A 14,847-nucleotide genomic window follows, 5' to 3' on the forward strand; every position below is an offset into this window, starting at 1 on the left:
ATTACACCAGACTTCTCACCAGAGACTATGAAAGCCAAAAGATACTGGGCAGATGTCATACAGACCCGAAGAGAACATAAATGCCAGTCCAGGCTACTATATCCAGGAGAACTCTCAATTAACGTAGATGGAGAAACCAAGATAATCCATGACAAAACCAAATTTACACAATATCTTTACAAAATCCAGCCCTACAAAGGATAATAGATGGAAAATTCCAACACAAGGAGGCAAACTACACTCTAGGAAAAGCAAGAAAGTAATCTTCTCTCAAGAAGCTCAAAAGAGATAGTCATACAAAAATAATTTCACCTCTAACAACAAAAATAACAAGAAGCAACAATCACTTTTTCTTAATATCTTTTAACATCAATGGACTCAATTCCCCATTAAAAAGACAGAGTAACAGACTGGATACTTATATAGGACACAGCATTTTGTTGCATCCAGGAAACGCACCTCAGTAAGACAGACACTACCTCAGAGTAAAAGGCTGGAAAAAAATATTTTCAAGTAAACGATCCCAAGAAACAATCTGGAGTAGCCATTCTATTATCGAATAAAATTGACTTTCAACCATAAGTTATCAAAAAAGACAAAGAAGGACACTTTATATTTGTCAAAGGAAAAACTCTACCAGGATGAATACTCAGTTCTGAATATCTATGCTCCAAATGCAAGTACATCCATATTCATAAAAGGAACTTTACTAAAGTTCAAAGAACATATTGCACCTCACATAATAATAGTGGGAGACTTCAACACACCACTCTCATCAATGAATAGATCATGGAAAGAGAAACTAAACAGAGGCACATTGAAATTAAGAGAAGTTTGAACAAAATGGATTTAACAGATATCTATAGAACATTTCATCCTGAAACAAAAGAATATACCTTCTTCTCGGCACTTCATGGTACCTTCTCCAAAACTGACAGTAAAATTGGTCACAATGCAGGCCAAAAAAGATACAGGAAGGTTTAAATAATCGCTTGCATCCTATCAGATCACCACAAACTAAAATTGGTCTTCAATAAAAACAAAAACAACAGGAAGCCCACATACTCATGGAAGCTGAAGAATCTACTCAATAACTTGGTCAAGGAAGAAATAAAGAAATTAAAGACATTTAAGAATTTAATGAAAATGAAGATGAAAGTGTGGCTGCTTCAGTCCTTCTTAGATGGGGGAACAGAATGCTCGCAGGAGGAAATATGGAGACCAAGTATGGAGCAGAAACTGAAGGAAAGGCCATCCAGAGACTGCCACACATGGAGATCCATCCTACTTGCAGTCACCAAACCCAGTCACTATTGGGGATGCTAAGAGGTGCTAACAGGAGTCTGATATAGCTGTCTCCTGAGAGGCTCAGCCACAGAATGACAAATCCAGAGGTGGACACTCACAGTCAGCCATTGAACTGAGAATGGGTTCCCCATTGGAAGACTTAGAGAAAGGATTGACAGGTTTTGCAACCCCATAAGAACAACAATACCAAGCAACCAGAGCTCTCAGGGACTAAACCACCATCCAAAGAGTATACCTGGACAGACGCATGGCTCCAACAGCATGTGTAGCAGAGGATGGCCTTGTTGGGCACCAATGGAAGGAGAAGCCCTTGGCCCTGCCAAGGCTCAACCCTCCAGTGTAGGGGAATGTTAGGACTGGGAGGCATGAAGGGGTGGGTGGATGGGTGGGGGAACACCCTCATAGAAGAAGGAGGAGGGGGATGAGATAGGGGTTTTATGGACAGGAAACTGGGAAAGGGGATAACATTTGAAATGTAAATAAAACATATCCGATAAAAAATTTAAAAAATAATTTTTAATATACCCTATGTCCACTTAGTCTTCTATACAACCAATGACATTAAACAGAGTCAATGTGTTTGGTGACTAGAAGACTGCAAGGAGTCTTTGGGGAACATAACTCAGAGCAGTTTCTCTAATGATGAAACAACAGCTTTTAACTGTGGTTCTGAGGCCTGCAGTCTGGGCTTGATGAGTGGGTGTTGATTAAAATGTTTTCACACCTGGTGATATTCACGCCACCTCCTAGATCCACTTTCAAAGAAGTGGAAAGGAACAAGTGATAGGCTTAAGGCATGTGATAAGGACCAGTTGCTGTTCTTAGCAAGGGGTACATACTTTTATTTTCCTAAAATATTATATTGTTTCCTTTATTTTACAGATAATATAATTACATCATTTTTTCCTCCCCTTTCCTCTCTCCAAACCCTCAAATATTCTCCTCCTTAATTGCTTTGAAATCTAGGGCCTCTTTCCTCATTAATTGTTCTAACATTTATGTGTACATATATAATCATAAATATTACCTGGCTCTATACAATGGTACTTGTATGTATGCTTTCAGGGCTGACCATTTGGCATTGGACAACTAATTGGTGTGCACTTCCCAGAGCAGAATACTTCTGCTATCAGCAGTCCTTAGTTGTCTGTAGTTCTTTGTGCAGTGTTGAGGCCTCACAGGCTTTCCCCCTATCCACTTTGTCATTTCTATGGTTGTTTAGAGTGATTTGCAAATAGTACTACTAAGTGAGGACGAGGCTGTGCCAGGAAGGACAGAAGAGGAAATGATTAAGGTGGCCCTAGGACCTGATAAAGATCAAATGCAGAGGATGAGGTAGCTTTAAAACACAAAGGGTCAAGCTGGAGAGCAAGATTCTAGGGTTTGCAGTATCAAAAAATAAACATCGTGCCCTAAAGGACAGGGCGAACGAAAAACAACAGTGAAACACAAAGGGCTCAGAGGACCCAAGTGATTCAAGTACATGTTCAGTGGTTGCCATCACCAACTGCATAGTTAGAAGATCTGTCTGGAATACGTGAGGTCAGCAAAGCCTCCCTATTACATTAACGGTGCCTCAAATTTCGTTATAAGTACATTGCTAATTAAAACGAAATCATTGTCAGAGGACTAAAGAATGCACTTAATTGTAGAAGAAGGTCCTGGGGAAGGAGATTGAGACCATATACGGCAATGGTTCTCAACCTTTTTAGAGCTGTGGCCCTTTAATACAGTTCCTCATGGAGGCAAAGATTAAAACAGAGACAGAAGGAACACCTATTCAGAGCCTGCCCCACATGTGGCCCATACATATACAGCCACCCAATTAGACAAATGGATGAAGCAAAGCAGTGCAGGCCAACAGGAGCCGGATGTAGATCTCTCCTGAGAGACACAGCCAGAATATAGCAAATACAGAGGCGAATGCCAGCAGCAAACCACTGAACTGAGAACAGGACCCCCGTTGAAGGAATCAGAGAAAGAACTGCAAGAGCTTGAAGGGGCTCGAGACCCCATATGAACAACAATGACAAGCAACCAGAGCTTCCAGGGACTAAGCCACTACCTAAAGACTATACATGGACTGACCCTGGACTCTGACCTCATAGGTAGCAATGAATATCCTAGTAAGAGCACCGGTGGAAGGGGAAGCCCTTGGTCCTGCTAAGACTGAACCCCCAGTGAATGTGATTGTTGGGGGCATGGAGGTAATGAGGGGAACACCCATAAAGAAGGGGAGTGTGAGGGGTTAGGAGGATGTTGGCCCAGAAACCAGGAAAGGGAATAACATTCAAAATGTAAATAAGAAATACTCAAGTTAATAAAAAAAAAGACATGAATAAAGACATGATCTTTCTTTTTTTTTTTTTTTGGTTCTTTTTTTTTTTTTCAGAGCTGGGGACCGAACCCAGGGCCTTGCGCTTCCTAGGTAAGCGCTCTACCACTGAGCTAAATCCCCAGCCCCAAGACATGATCTTTAAAAAAAATACAGTTCCTCATGTTTTGGAACCCTATCTCGTCATAAAATTATTTTCCTTGTACTTTATAACTGAAATTTTGCTACTATCATGAATAATAATGTAAATGTCACTGTTTTCCGGTGGTCTTAGGCAACCCCTGTGCTAAGGCTATTCAATCAACAAAGAAGTCACAGTTCACAGACTAAGAATCACTGGTATAAGATGACGAGGATATCCCCAGATGTGTCTGGTGTTAGAGTACAAATGGGGCACATTAAGCAGCCTTGTACATGCTGTTGAAGTCCCAGAAAATGGAGAATGTCATGTGCTCAACACAGGCCTTGTGTGGGATGTGAGAAACTGGGCCAAAAAGAGGACATACTGTTTTTCAGGGTTGAGGAGTCAGAACAAAATCAGGGGTGGGAGGATGTCACCAGGTGAGAGGGGGAGACAGCCAAGATAGTGGACTGGCCACATGCAGGCTGGTGATCACATATGTAAACCGATTAAGAGTAACAGATGAGGTTTCTCAGCACTGCCTCAGAAAGTTGCAGACAAGGAAAGGGGGGAAGTCAGAACTAGAATGAACTGAAAACATTGGTAAACTGCCAGCTTTTCACTATCAGTAGGAAGAAATATTTGCACTTGTGTGCAGTTGTCTGTATACTGCATATGCCTCCTACAGTAGTTACTGCAACGCTCTGGCATCGGTGTTCTAGCCCAAACACATATCTAGAGCTCACATCCTGTTTCTTAAACATCCTTGCTCTAATACAAATAAAAGGACAGTTTTCCTCAGATAATCAAGAAATATGAGAAAAGGAGAGGAAATGTGGGAAACATCTTGTGTCATAAAGCAATGGAGTCTTCAACACCCCCGGTTAATCTTTTGGTATATCTTAAGCTCAGGTACAGTTAGGGGGAAATGAGGACAGAGAGGAGTGTAATGTGCTTGTTTGTCCTCCAGGGAGAGCTGAGACCTCATGGAAACTCTTGAGGCTGATGATGAGGTTAGGTGAGGAGGGAGGATGGGAAGGGAGTTGGGCAGGAAGTAAAACATAGGGCTTTACTCCTTGATCTGTGTTAGAGACGGTATGAATGGAGCTCAGAGACACCAGGACTTCCAGAAGCGATAGGGTATTATTCCTGAATGTCCCTTAGCTGGGTCTCTTTGAGCCAGATATTCTCTGTTCTCCTGAAGCTTCCTCTGTGTGTTTCCTCTACTTACGCAAGATGTATGCATCTAGGAGGTGATGTGTTCCTAGTGTGTGTGTGGTGTGGGGTGGGAGGAGGGGTTGCAGCGTATTCCTCTTATTCGTCTCTCAGCATTCACTGAGGTGCTTCTTATCTAGTTCTCATTAAATTACTGTGCCTTCAAACGATGTTCAGGTGGCTTCAGAAAAGGTTCTGATGAACAGTGAGGCTGCCATTCTCAGGATGAAGTATGCCTCATCTGAATCCTTGAGAGTCAGCAGGAAGATTGTCTATCCAAGGGAAGTGAATCTGTCTGTCAGGATAGGAGGGTACTACAAAGTAGAAGGAAGAGAGTACCATTTGCTGATGCAAGAAATTGTCAGAGGAAGCCCAAGAGGGAGCTGGATATAGTCTGTGTCTGCAAGCCTACGTATACAGGATCAGCCCTGACAAGCATAAAGGGCAAACAGGAAGTGTGAGCTGAAACCATCTACAAGAACAGGGAGCATCTAAACAAACCCTTTTACAAGATCAACAAAAGGCACCCAGAAAGCCAGGACCCAAAGAGAAAAACATAGATCCCATCCTATGTGGCATTGCCATGGGTTACACGCTCTTCAGTTGCCTGGTCCTCTGTCTCCTGGTGGCAGGTGAGTCCTAGTCTCAGTCCCTACACGTTTGTATTTCCCATAGAACATCCTTCTACAATTATCTTGAGGATTAAACTTATTTTCTTATTCCCACAGGTCCAGTCGACCCTAAAATTATCCAGAAACCAAAATTTCTGGTGGCAGTCACAGGGAGTGAAAGAATCTTGATATGCGAACAGCATCTAGGACACAATGCTATGTATTGGTACAGACAAAGTGCTAAGAAGTCCCTAGAGCTCATGTTTTCCTATAGCTATCAAAAACTTATGGACAACCAGACTATCCCAAGTCGCTTCCAACCTCACAATTCAGAGAAATTGTTAGACCTTCAGATCACAGCCCTGAAGCCTGAAGATGTGGCTACATAGTTCTGTGCCAGTAGCCAAGACACAGCCCTGCAAAGCTCTTGCTTCTCTGTACACAAACCTCCTTTCCAGGAAACTGCTGATGTAACTGGTCTACCTGTGCCTGGAGACTCAGTTCCGTAGTCCACAGGTCTCAAGTCAAAACCTCAGACCACAATGCCACCTGCTAATTAGATGTCGTACTGCCAATTCTGGGCCTGTAAGGCAGCAGCGTTGAGTTGACTTGAGTAAAACATTGTCTACTGTTAAATATGGAACTTACAAGCTCAAGTTGAAGTTGTTTCGAGTTTGTAGTCCTGAGAAATCGTTTACGGACCACTTAACTGTTCTCACCAACCTCTTCATATCCTTATATGACTTCTCTTTTCAAGAAGAGTCTGTACTTCTGTCCTTATTGTAGCTCTAAGTATGCTCACATTTTTGCTGAGAAATCCCCCCTCTCCCTAAGTGGCTCTTTGAGTTCCTATATCCCAGGATAATCTTTCCTTATTTGATCTTTACCATTGATTAATTTACTCTCCTTGCTTATGGTCAGGTTCTCAACTCTTGCTTTTCTTTCCCTTGGAGGCTTCTAACACTTTCAGGCTTGACTCTGTCCTTCCATCTCTTTAATCTTCATGCTGACGCTTTGTACTCCATATTGTTAGTTGTGGAGTCTGATGCCTTTGAGGTGTTGCTAACCACAGTAATGACAAAGACCCCTCCAGCATTTCTAAGGAAGACTTAATTCTTACCACTTCTTTGCTGATTACTCCTTGCAGCGGCCCTTTGTCTTGTGCACACCATCAGATCTATCTCTGAGTCAGAATCCTGAACCCTCAGGCGTCTGCTATATGCATGATATTAGGTTTCCTTTCTCCCACAGAGGGCAGTCTGCAGGTAGTAGCTGTTGCCACTCACCAAAGCCCTGTCAGACCTGGCCTATGGAACCGTAGGAACTTAGCATGCCTTTCCTCTGTTTCTGATGTGCAGCCACTCAAGCTAGGAGAAACTACATTTCTGCTGTGACCCTACTATGGACAGCTGGCTGATTTTTAGTTGGATGATTTTTAGTCTCCTGAAAGCAGGTGCGTTCTTAGAAATTCTAGAGTTTTCATTTCATATTGAGACAATTGTAAAGTATTCTTTTAATCCTCTTTCTCTTTCCACAGGACACACAGGACCCAACGTCCAACAGATCCCAAGTCATCAAGTAATAGATATAGGACAGACGGTGATTCTCAGTTGTGACCCAGTTTCTAATCACCTATATTTCTATTGGTATAAACAGATCTTAGGACAGCAGATGGAGTTTCTGGTTTCTTTCTTCGATGGTAAAATTGGGGAGAAGTCTAAATTATTTAAGGATGAGTTTTTAGTTGATAGGCAACACGGTTCATATTTCACTCTGAAGATCCAACGCACAACGTTGGAGGACTCAGCTGTGTACTTTTGTGCCAGCAGCTTAGCCACAGCCTTGCAAAAACACAGTCTTCCTGTACACAAACTCTCACATGTCTGCCTCTTTCCTAACACCCTATCCTCCTCAGGAGAAGAAAGTCTACATGACTATTTTTTTAATTGCAGTTGTTTTTTGAACAGATAAATATCTGAAGTTAAATGGCCAAGATGAATATTTCATGGAGGGAAGGCCAGAGGCCATACATATACTGATTTTCTTTAGACACCACAGAATATGATTGGTAAATAATCTTGAGCAAATACTGTCTTATCAAATAACTAAGCAACTCGTAGCATCTTTTTTCTTCATTCTAACTGCATCGCATTAGAAATCTTTTTATTTCTTTTATTGATAGTTGTTTAGATAAAGTATTGTAACTCATAAAGTAGAAGTAGGGTCACTGCTCTGTTGATTCTCACTCCTAGTGACAGAGACCACAACTGTAGTTTCTGTCCATGTATTAATCACATCTGTTAGATAAGAAATGCTGTTTTATGAGAAAGATGAGAAGGAAATTGATACTACCGCAATACACAATAAGCATCCTGTTAATTCTGAAATGAAACTATGTTTGGCGTTTTGTTTTTGTTTTTGTTTTGTTTGTTTTGGTTTTAGCTCCTTCTACAGGGATGCAAGAAGGTAAACATGAAAAATTGGAATTATGTAGAGTTTCTAAAAATAGATACCATGTGGTCACAAATTTGCTGCTCCATATTGGGAACACGGAAAGGTAGATTTGGATTTGAGTGACCTCAGTCAAGTTTCTGTAATTCCTGAGTGTGGTGATAGGTGGTCATTTGTTGAGTAAATCAGTCACAGTATGAAAAGTAGATGTACCAAAATGAATCAGGGCCATAAGTCAGCAGTTCTCAACCTGTGCATCACAATGTCTCTGGGAGCAGAATGACCCTTTCACACAGGTTGTCTAAGTCCGTTGGAAAGTACAGATGTTTACATTATGATTCATAACGGTAGCAAATTACAGTTATAAAGTAGTAAACATTTTATGGTTGGAGGTCACCAGAACATGAAGAACTGTCACAGCATTAGGAAGGCTGAAGACCTAAGCTCATAATGAGTAAAGACTGGACCATCCTACTGAACAAGGAGCAACCTACAGAAAAGCAGAGCAAAGTTAGAGGAAATCTAGAATCAGTGGTACAGGCAGAAGACAAGGAACACCAACTTCCTGAGAACCACTGGCTTCATCAGCTCTGAAGTTTATCGCCACGAACTTCCTATGTTTGTTACTGTCGCAGCTGACCACTACCTTAAACACATGATTACATGGACTTGATAAAAATAAAAACTGTATCATTTAATTCCAATCATATCTGTGATGAGCAATTCCATGCAGACACAGACTTGCTGTATAGGAATGGTGCTTAGATATTCACACCATGTTTCCAAGGAATCCTGCTACTCTCATGAGTTATAGTAATGACCTGGATGGTACTTATGCAGGCAGAGTCCAAAAAGTGTGGAACAGGTGGAGCAAAGGTTTTCTATTAATCTGAATCTCTAGAAGATCTTAGATTTATGGCCAATCACCTACCTACAGCAATGGTCTAATTTACATGTTTTCATTTCTGTTTTTCTGTCTCTAATTTTGTTTGGGTAGTGTCACTTTATCTTTCCAGCTTATCTATTCTTTTTTAGATCTATTCTTTTAAGCTTTGTTCATTCTCTTTATAAACAAATATACTGATTGTATATATTACCAGTCAGTATAACTCAGCTCAGAATTTCTACTTAGATCAGGATTATAGTGTCAGGTTTTCTGATAACATTCATCATTATATCTGCTTTGTTAAAACATTAACTATTTTAAAACCAGTGTCTAGTAACTATAATATCTAAAATTTGAGCCACATTTTTTTGTCTGTTGTATGTCTTGGTTTGTGATGATATTATCCTCAATTGAATGCTGGATTACAAGGAAAATTAGAGAGTACTTAAGGCTCTGAATTAATTTCATCTTTCTCTTGACAGGACTGAGATTGTATCTGCTAGGAAGCTGTAACAGTGGCAGGTCATCTTTATGAAGCTGATATCTGAACTAAGTGCAGGTGGGCTTGGAGGAGTCCTGGGGATGCTAAGTACTGGTCTTAATGGAGTCCTCTGTTTGGAAACTTCTTGAGAATGCCTTTGGCTCTCACAGCTTACTGCCTTTCATGGGCCTTGTGCTTTGTGTGATCTCTCAGGGTGAGTGGGAGTGGGAGCTTGAGTGAGGCTTGTGTGTTCGGACAAAGGCTTTTTCTCTTTTCCTGTGAAATGTGCCTCTGAAGCCAAGGGTGCTTAAAAAAAGACAATGGCATCCCTCTTCTAGCAGCACCCAGACAGCCCCTTTTTTGCCTTGTGACCTTAGTCAGTCCCAGGATCACCCTCTTCCTGCCTTCTTACTTATTCACTGGGCACCTCCTCAGATGGCGCCTATTGAGAAATCAGTCTGAGATGGGAGAGCCTTGGACAAATGATAATACCCCTCCATGTGTGTCCCCGCTTCTAAGACCTCTGCTACCCACCAGCCCTAGTACACAGCAGAAATGCTAAATTCTAAATTATCTTTTCTTGTTTGTGTGCTTTGTTTTCTTTTTACCTTTTTAATTAATTAATTAATTAATTAATTAATTAATTTTTACTCATTCACTTTACATCCTTCTCACTGCCCTCCTCCTGGTCAGCCCTTCCCATAACACTTCCCTCTTCCCTGTCCCCTTCTCATCTGAGTGGGTGGGGCACCCCCTGAGTATCCCCAATCCTGGCACTTCAAGACTCTGCGAGTCTGGTGCGTCCTCTCCTACTGAGGCAGGACAAGGCAGCCCAGCTTGAAGATTCTAGTCCATGGACAAGCAACAACTTTTGTGATAGCCTCCATTCCAGTTGTTCCGGGTCCTTATGAAGGCCAAGCTTCACATCTACTACATATGTGTGGGGAGGCCTAGGTTCAGCCCATGCATCTTCTTTGTTTGGTGGTTCAGATTCTGAGAGCCCCAAGGGTCCAGGTTAGTTGACTCTGTTGATCTTCCCTTTGCTTTCCATTGTATTTTGTTTGAATCGTAAAAGGCAGAAAGGGGGAATTTGTTCGCTGTACTCCGTTGTGAAGAGGGTACAAAAGAATGCAGTGATTGCCTGAGTCTATCTTCGGGCTTCCAATAAGGAGTTTAGTTTTAGTTTTAAACAGAGGACCAGAGGTTTGCATATCTAAATAGCGTCTACCCATCAAATGTGGTCCTTTCCATCACTGTTTTAGCTCCATCCTTCTGAAAAGTATAGTCTGATAACTTGCAAATCTCTTTCTGAGAGAAGTTTCCCTTCTGGTGGACCGTATATATTTCCCAAGAGTCTCATGTCTTGAAGTCCATTGTTTCAGTCTCATGAAAGCCAAAGGGAGATATACAGTGTCTTCTTTGAATGCCTTCACTCCTTCTGGTCATGTCACGTTGACGTTGATTCTGTCCCATAGACCTCTACTTTGAGGTGGAATATATTCCTGAAACAAAAATCAACAGGCTGAAAGTGGGGAAAAAGGTAAGAATGCTTTTCATCCCACTGGCCACAAGGGGGAGCTGTGGCTCCGAGATTCAGACTTCTAAGGGAGGCCTGAGAGAATTCCCTGAGAGAGGATTAAAAGAAACGTTGACTTATTTATAGCATGGAAAAGTGTGGTCTGCAGAGGCTGTGAACCAGTGCTGTCAGGTGAATGGCTAAACACAGACCTTTTTCTGCACGGAAGTTCCAGCAAATGGCCTGGCTGACTTCTTTTATGTGATCCTGCATGGAATTAGAAAGTAGTTGGAGGTACAAGAACTGGGAACCCACAGGTAGATGCAGGTAGAGAAAGAACACGTCCTTGAAAGCAATATATGAAGCTCTAGGAGCTGGGTTTATGCTTGAGCTCAGTCAATTCTAGTCTGATCCAGTCTTGCATGACATGAGCTCCTATGCACAGCAATGAATGCTGCAGACCAGGGGTTCCTTAGGACATTTGAACCCTAAAATCAGTGACATATCTATGAGTTAGGCCAAAAAAAAAAAAGAAAAAAGAAAAAAAGAAAAAGAAAAAAGAAAAAAAGAAAAAAAGAAAAAAAGAAAAAAAAAAAGAAAGACCAAGAATCATTTTCTTTTCCCTCTAAGAACTTCGGTTTATACCATCAAATGTCTTGTGGCTGCCCACCCGCTGGGTGATCTGCTCCATTCTTGGAAAAAGAACATTCACACGATGATAGGAAACACCTCTTCTGGGCTTATGTTCTATTAAAATAGCAGCACAGATAATACCAGTATCACAGTCCCATTTGGATACTATTTTCAATTTCTATCTCTATCTATAAATACCCCGGAAACAGGGCTGGCCTGATGCAGACATTTTTGATGCTATCAAGATTCCCAAAGAAAGAAAAACAGGGGGCACTGACTGTCACCCAGAACATAGGTCTAAAACAATGTGTTTTTACTCAAGACTCTATCTCACTTTTAACGCATTTGGAATTTTCCTTGCTTTATGGAAATCCAAGAATGTCATAAAATTACATTTTCTGTGTGCTGTTGCTAGGCATCCTGAGGAAACTCTAGGATATCTACCCGCACCACTATATCTATTCCTCCACACCAAGCAAAGTGGGCGTCTAGCCAATTCATTTAACTGGAAAAAGATCCCCTTTTCTCCAAAGGTTAATTACGTAGCTCATCTTAGAACAAAGCAAAGAAATACACTGAGGATCGCCAACTCAATTTTCTAAGCTGAAATTTTAACTCTCTTTCCGTGTCATGAGAGAGTTTCAAAGTCCTCTGAGAATTATGAACATCAGAAAAGGCAAACACCTGCGTATCTAACCTCAAAATTCAAATTTAATAGCAAGAAGCTATCATTTAGTGCATGGAAATTTGGAATTTCTTGGATTGTTCTCTCAAGCACTCAATTAAAATATCTACAACTTTCTTCCAATACGGAAAGTCAGGTAAAAAAATACAATCATTTTTTAAAGTTAACCAAAAGGCTTATATATCATATTATTACAAATAAATTTCTTTTCTTTTTTTTAAAACAACTAATATTTTTTTCATTTATTTATTTATTATGTATATATACATCATACAGCTTTCTGCCTGCATGTATGTGCCTGCAGGCCAGAAGAGGGCACTAGACCTGATTATAGATGGTTGTGAGCTACCATGTGGTTGCTGGGATTTGAACTCAGGACCTCTGGAAGAGCAGTCAGTGCTCTTAACCGCTGAGCCATCTCTCCAGCCCCCACAAATATATTTCAATACCTGTTCTTTTCAAGAAACTAGATTACTGGGGGATCTGTACAATAGTATAAATAACATGTGTTTGTTGTGAAAGGTTGGAAAGTAACTGATATTTGTAAGGGTAAGTGGGGAAAAGCCTGTAATACAATGTTACCTTTGTCTTGCTCTGATTTTTTTTTTTTTTTGAAAACTGGTTGATACACCTCCTGGCACATTAATTAGTGTGCATGTTGACTTTTACGTTTTTTTGCCACTGAGAATATTGATCGTTCTCTTCTGGGTCAGTGCCACTGTCATCTGCCCTGCTCTGAACAGAACAGAACCAGGCTGCCTTGTTTCTTGTTCTGTAGGAGATGTGAGAAACAGTCTAGACGCAGAGAGGTGGAACGCCTGTGACAATGACATCTCCATGGGTTCCTGTGCCACACTAACCATAGGTGACAGGGCTGGCTGCGAGACTCTCTTTTCACCCTGATCTGCCAGAGCACTGTTCCCTGATTTCTCAGGGAATTTCTCCTGATGGAAGTTATCCAAGGCAGAAGCAACAGTGGGAGTTTTGGTCCAAGGTGGGCGATTTCATATATAACAGATGAACATGTATGCTTCTCCCACTGAGACACACATTCTCCAGCATGACCAGATAGAAGGAGCTTAAAGAAAACCAAATTCAGATTCAGTGACAAAATAAGGACCTGGCTGCCAGTCAGTCCACTTCCTGCTTTCTCTGGTTCTTCTCCAGCATCTGCTCATCCCATGGCTCCTAGACATTTCTACTTTTAGGAGACAGCCAAGCTAAAAATGCTCCATTTTCAACCCCTTTGCTTTCCTTACTGAAGACTAGCCCTAGCTAGGGATGGCAGAGTCAGCTCGGGGTTCTCTGTTTAGGCCGCCTTCTCTCCAGCCTGGCTAGAGCTCTCAGGAAGGAAATTCTACATCACTATTTGTTTCTGCCTATTTTTTTCAGGCAAAAATTATAGCATATTTAAAAAATTCTTTAAAAATTATTTTCAGGATTTGGAACTAGCATTGCTTCCTGTAAAGAAAGTCTCCTTAGGTCAGGGTCATGTCAACATCATTTCTAGGCATTGCTCACCTGATTGTGTCAAGAATATTTGCAGAAAATTGTAGGATAGATAATTACTTTAGATAGACTTCAGGGATTCTCACTGTATTTGCATGGTCATGATTCCCATTGTGACGTGTCCTTTACCATGTTCTCCCACCCATTTCTTCTTTGTTTCCTTTTTTTTTCTTATCTTCTTTCTTTTCTCTCTCCTCTACCTTGGTTTCTCCACCAAACTTTCTTCCTCCCCCTTTCCCTCCTCCTGTCCTTATTTTCCTCCCTCCCTGTCTTCCTTCCTTTCTCCTTTTTGTCCTTTTTCTTCTTGTATCTCTTACTCCCTCCTTTGAAACCCCTCACATGTAAGCTTGTGAGACAGTCAAGTAGTCTGTGCTAAGGGCATTAATTAATGCTCACAGAATTTTTAAAATTATTGACTTTAGCCCACTATTTTGCAGATGAGAAATTGGGTTGCTTTATAAAGTGCTTAAAAGTGAATTTCTGATTTCCATATAACATGACCTTTATAGCCTTGACCCACAGGTAATTTATATATTTCTTAAATTTGTTTTTGTGAGATAGGTCCTTGCTCTTGAACTCTGGTTGTCTTGGTATTTACATTATGGCCCAAGTTGACCTTGAACTCTGTGATCTTCCTGTTTCAGCCTTCTGAGTGCTGGGATTATAAGAATTAAGACCCCACACCTATATCCAGTTCTTTTTACTCCCTTCAGAATGTTAATGTCCTAAGAATGAGATTATTTTCTTCTTGCTTTGGACTATGTTGGTATTTAATGTCTGAAAGAAGTAAGTCCCATTTTTCCCTTCCAGGAAGGCTTGTAATTATTCTTATTTCCTTCACTAATATAGTCTTATGTTCTTTCTGTGTTCAGTAAAGCACACATGTACCACCTGTGTTTGCTCTTGATAGTATTACCAAAATTTTTGTTTGTCTCTTACTGTCTATATCTCTTGTTTCACTCTGCCTCTATCTCTGTCTCTGTCTCAGGCTGCTTCTGTTTTTCTCCTTTTCTCTCCCTCCCCCCTCCCTTCTCTCTCTGTCTCTGTCTGTCTCTCTGTCTCTCTGTCTGTCTCTCTCTCTGTGTGTGTGTGTGTG

General features: G+C 41.1%; 1 gene segment (V, D, J or C); it reads left to right on the forward strand.

Annotated features, from left to right (window-relative positions):
* The first annotated feature begins 5,081 nt into the window (after positions 1 to 5,081).
* On the forward strand, positions 5,082 to 6,983 carry LOC102550134 (T cell receptor beta variable 4-1-like). The segment is given in 2 exon segments: positions 5,082 to 5,611; positions 5,708 to 6,983. Coding segments are annotated over 2 exon segments (321 nt in total).
* Positions 6,984 to 14,847: the final 7,864 nt, after the last annotated feature.

Source organism: Rattus norvegicus, chromosome 4 (assembly GCF_036323735.1).
Source record: "Rattus norvegicus strain BN/NHsdMcwi chromosome 4, GRCr8, whole genome shotgun sequence".
Classification (NCBI taxonomy): Eukaryota; Metazoa; Chordata; class Mammalia; order Rodentia; family Muridae; genus Rattus; species Rattus norvegicus.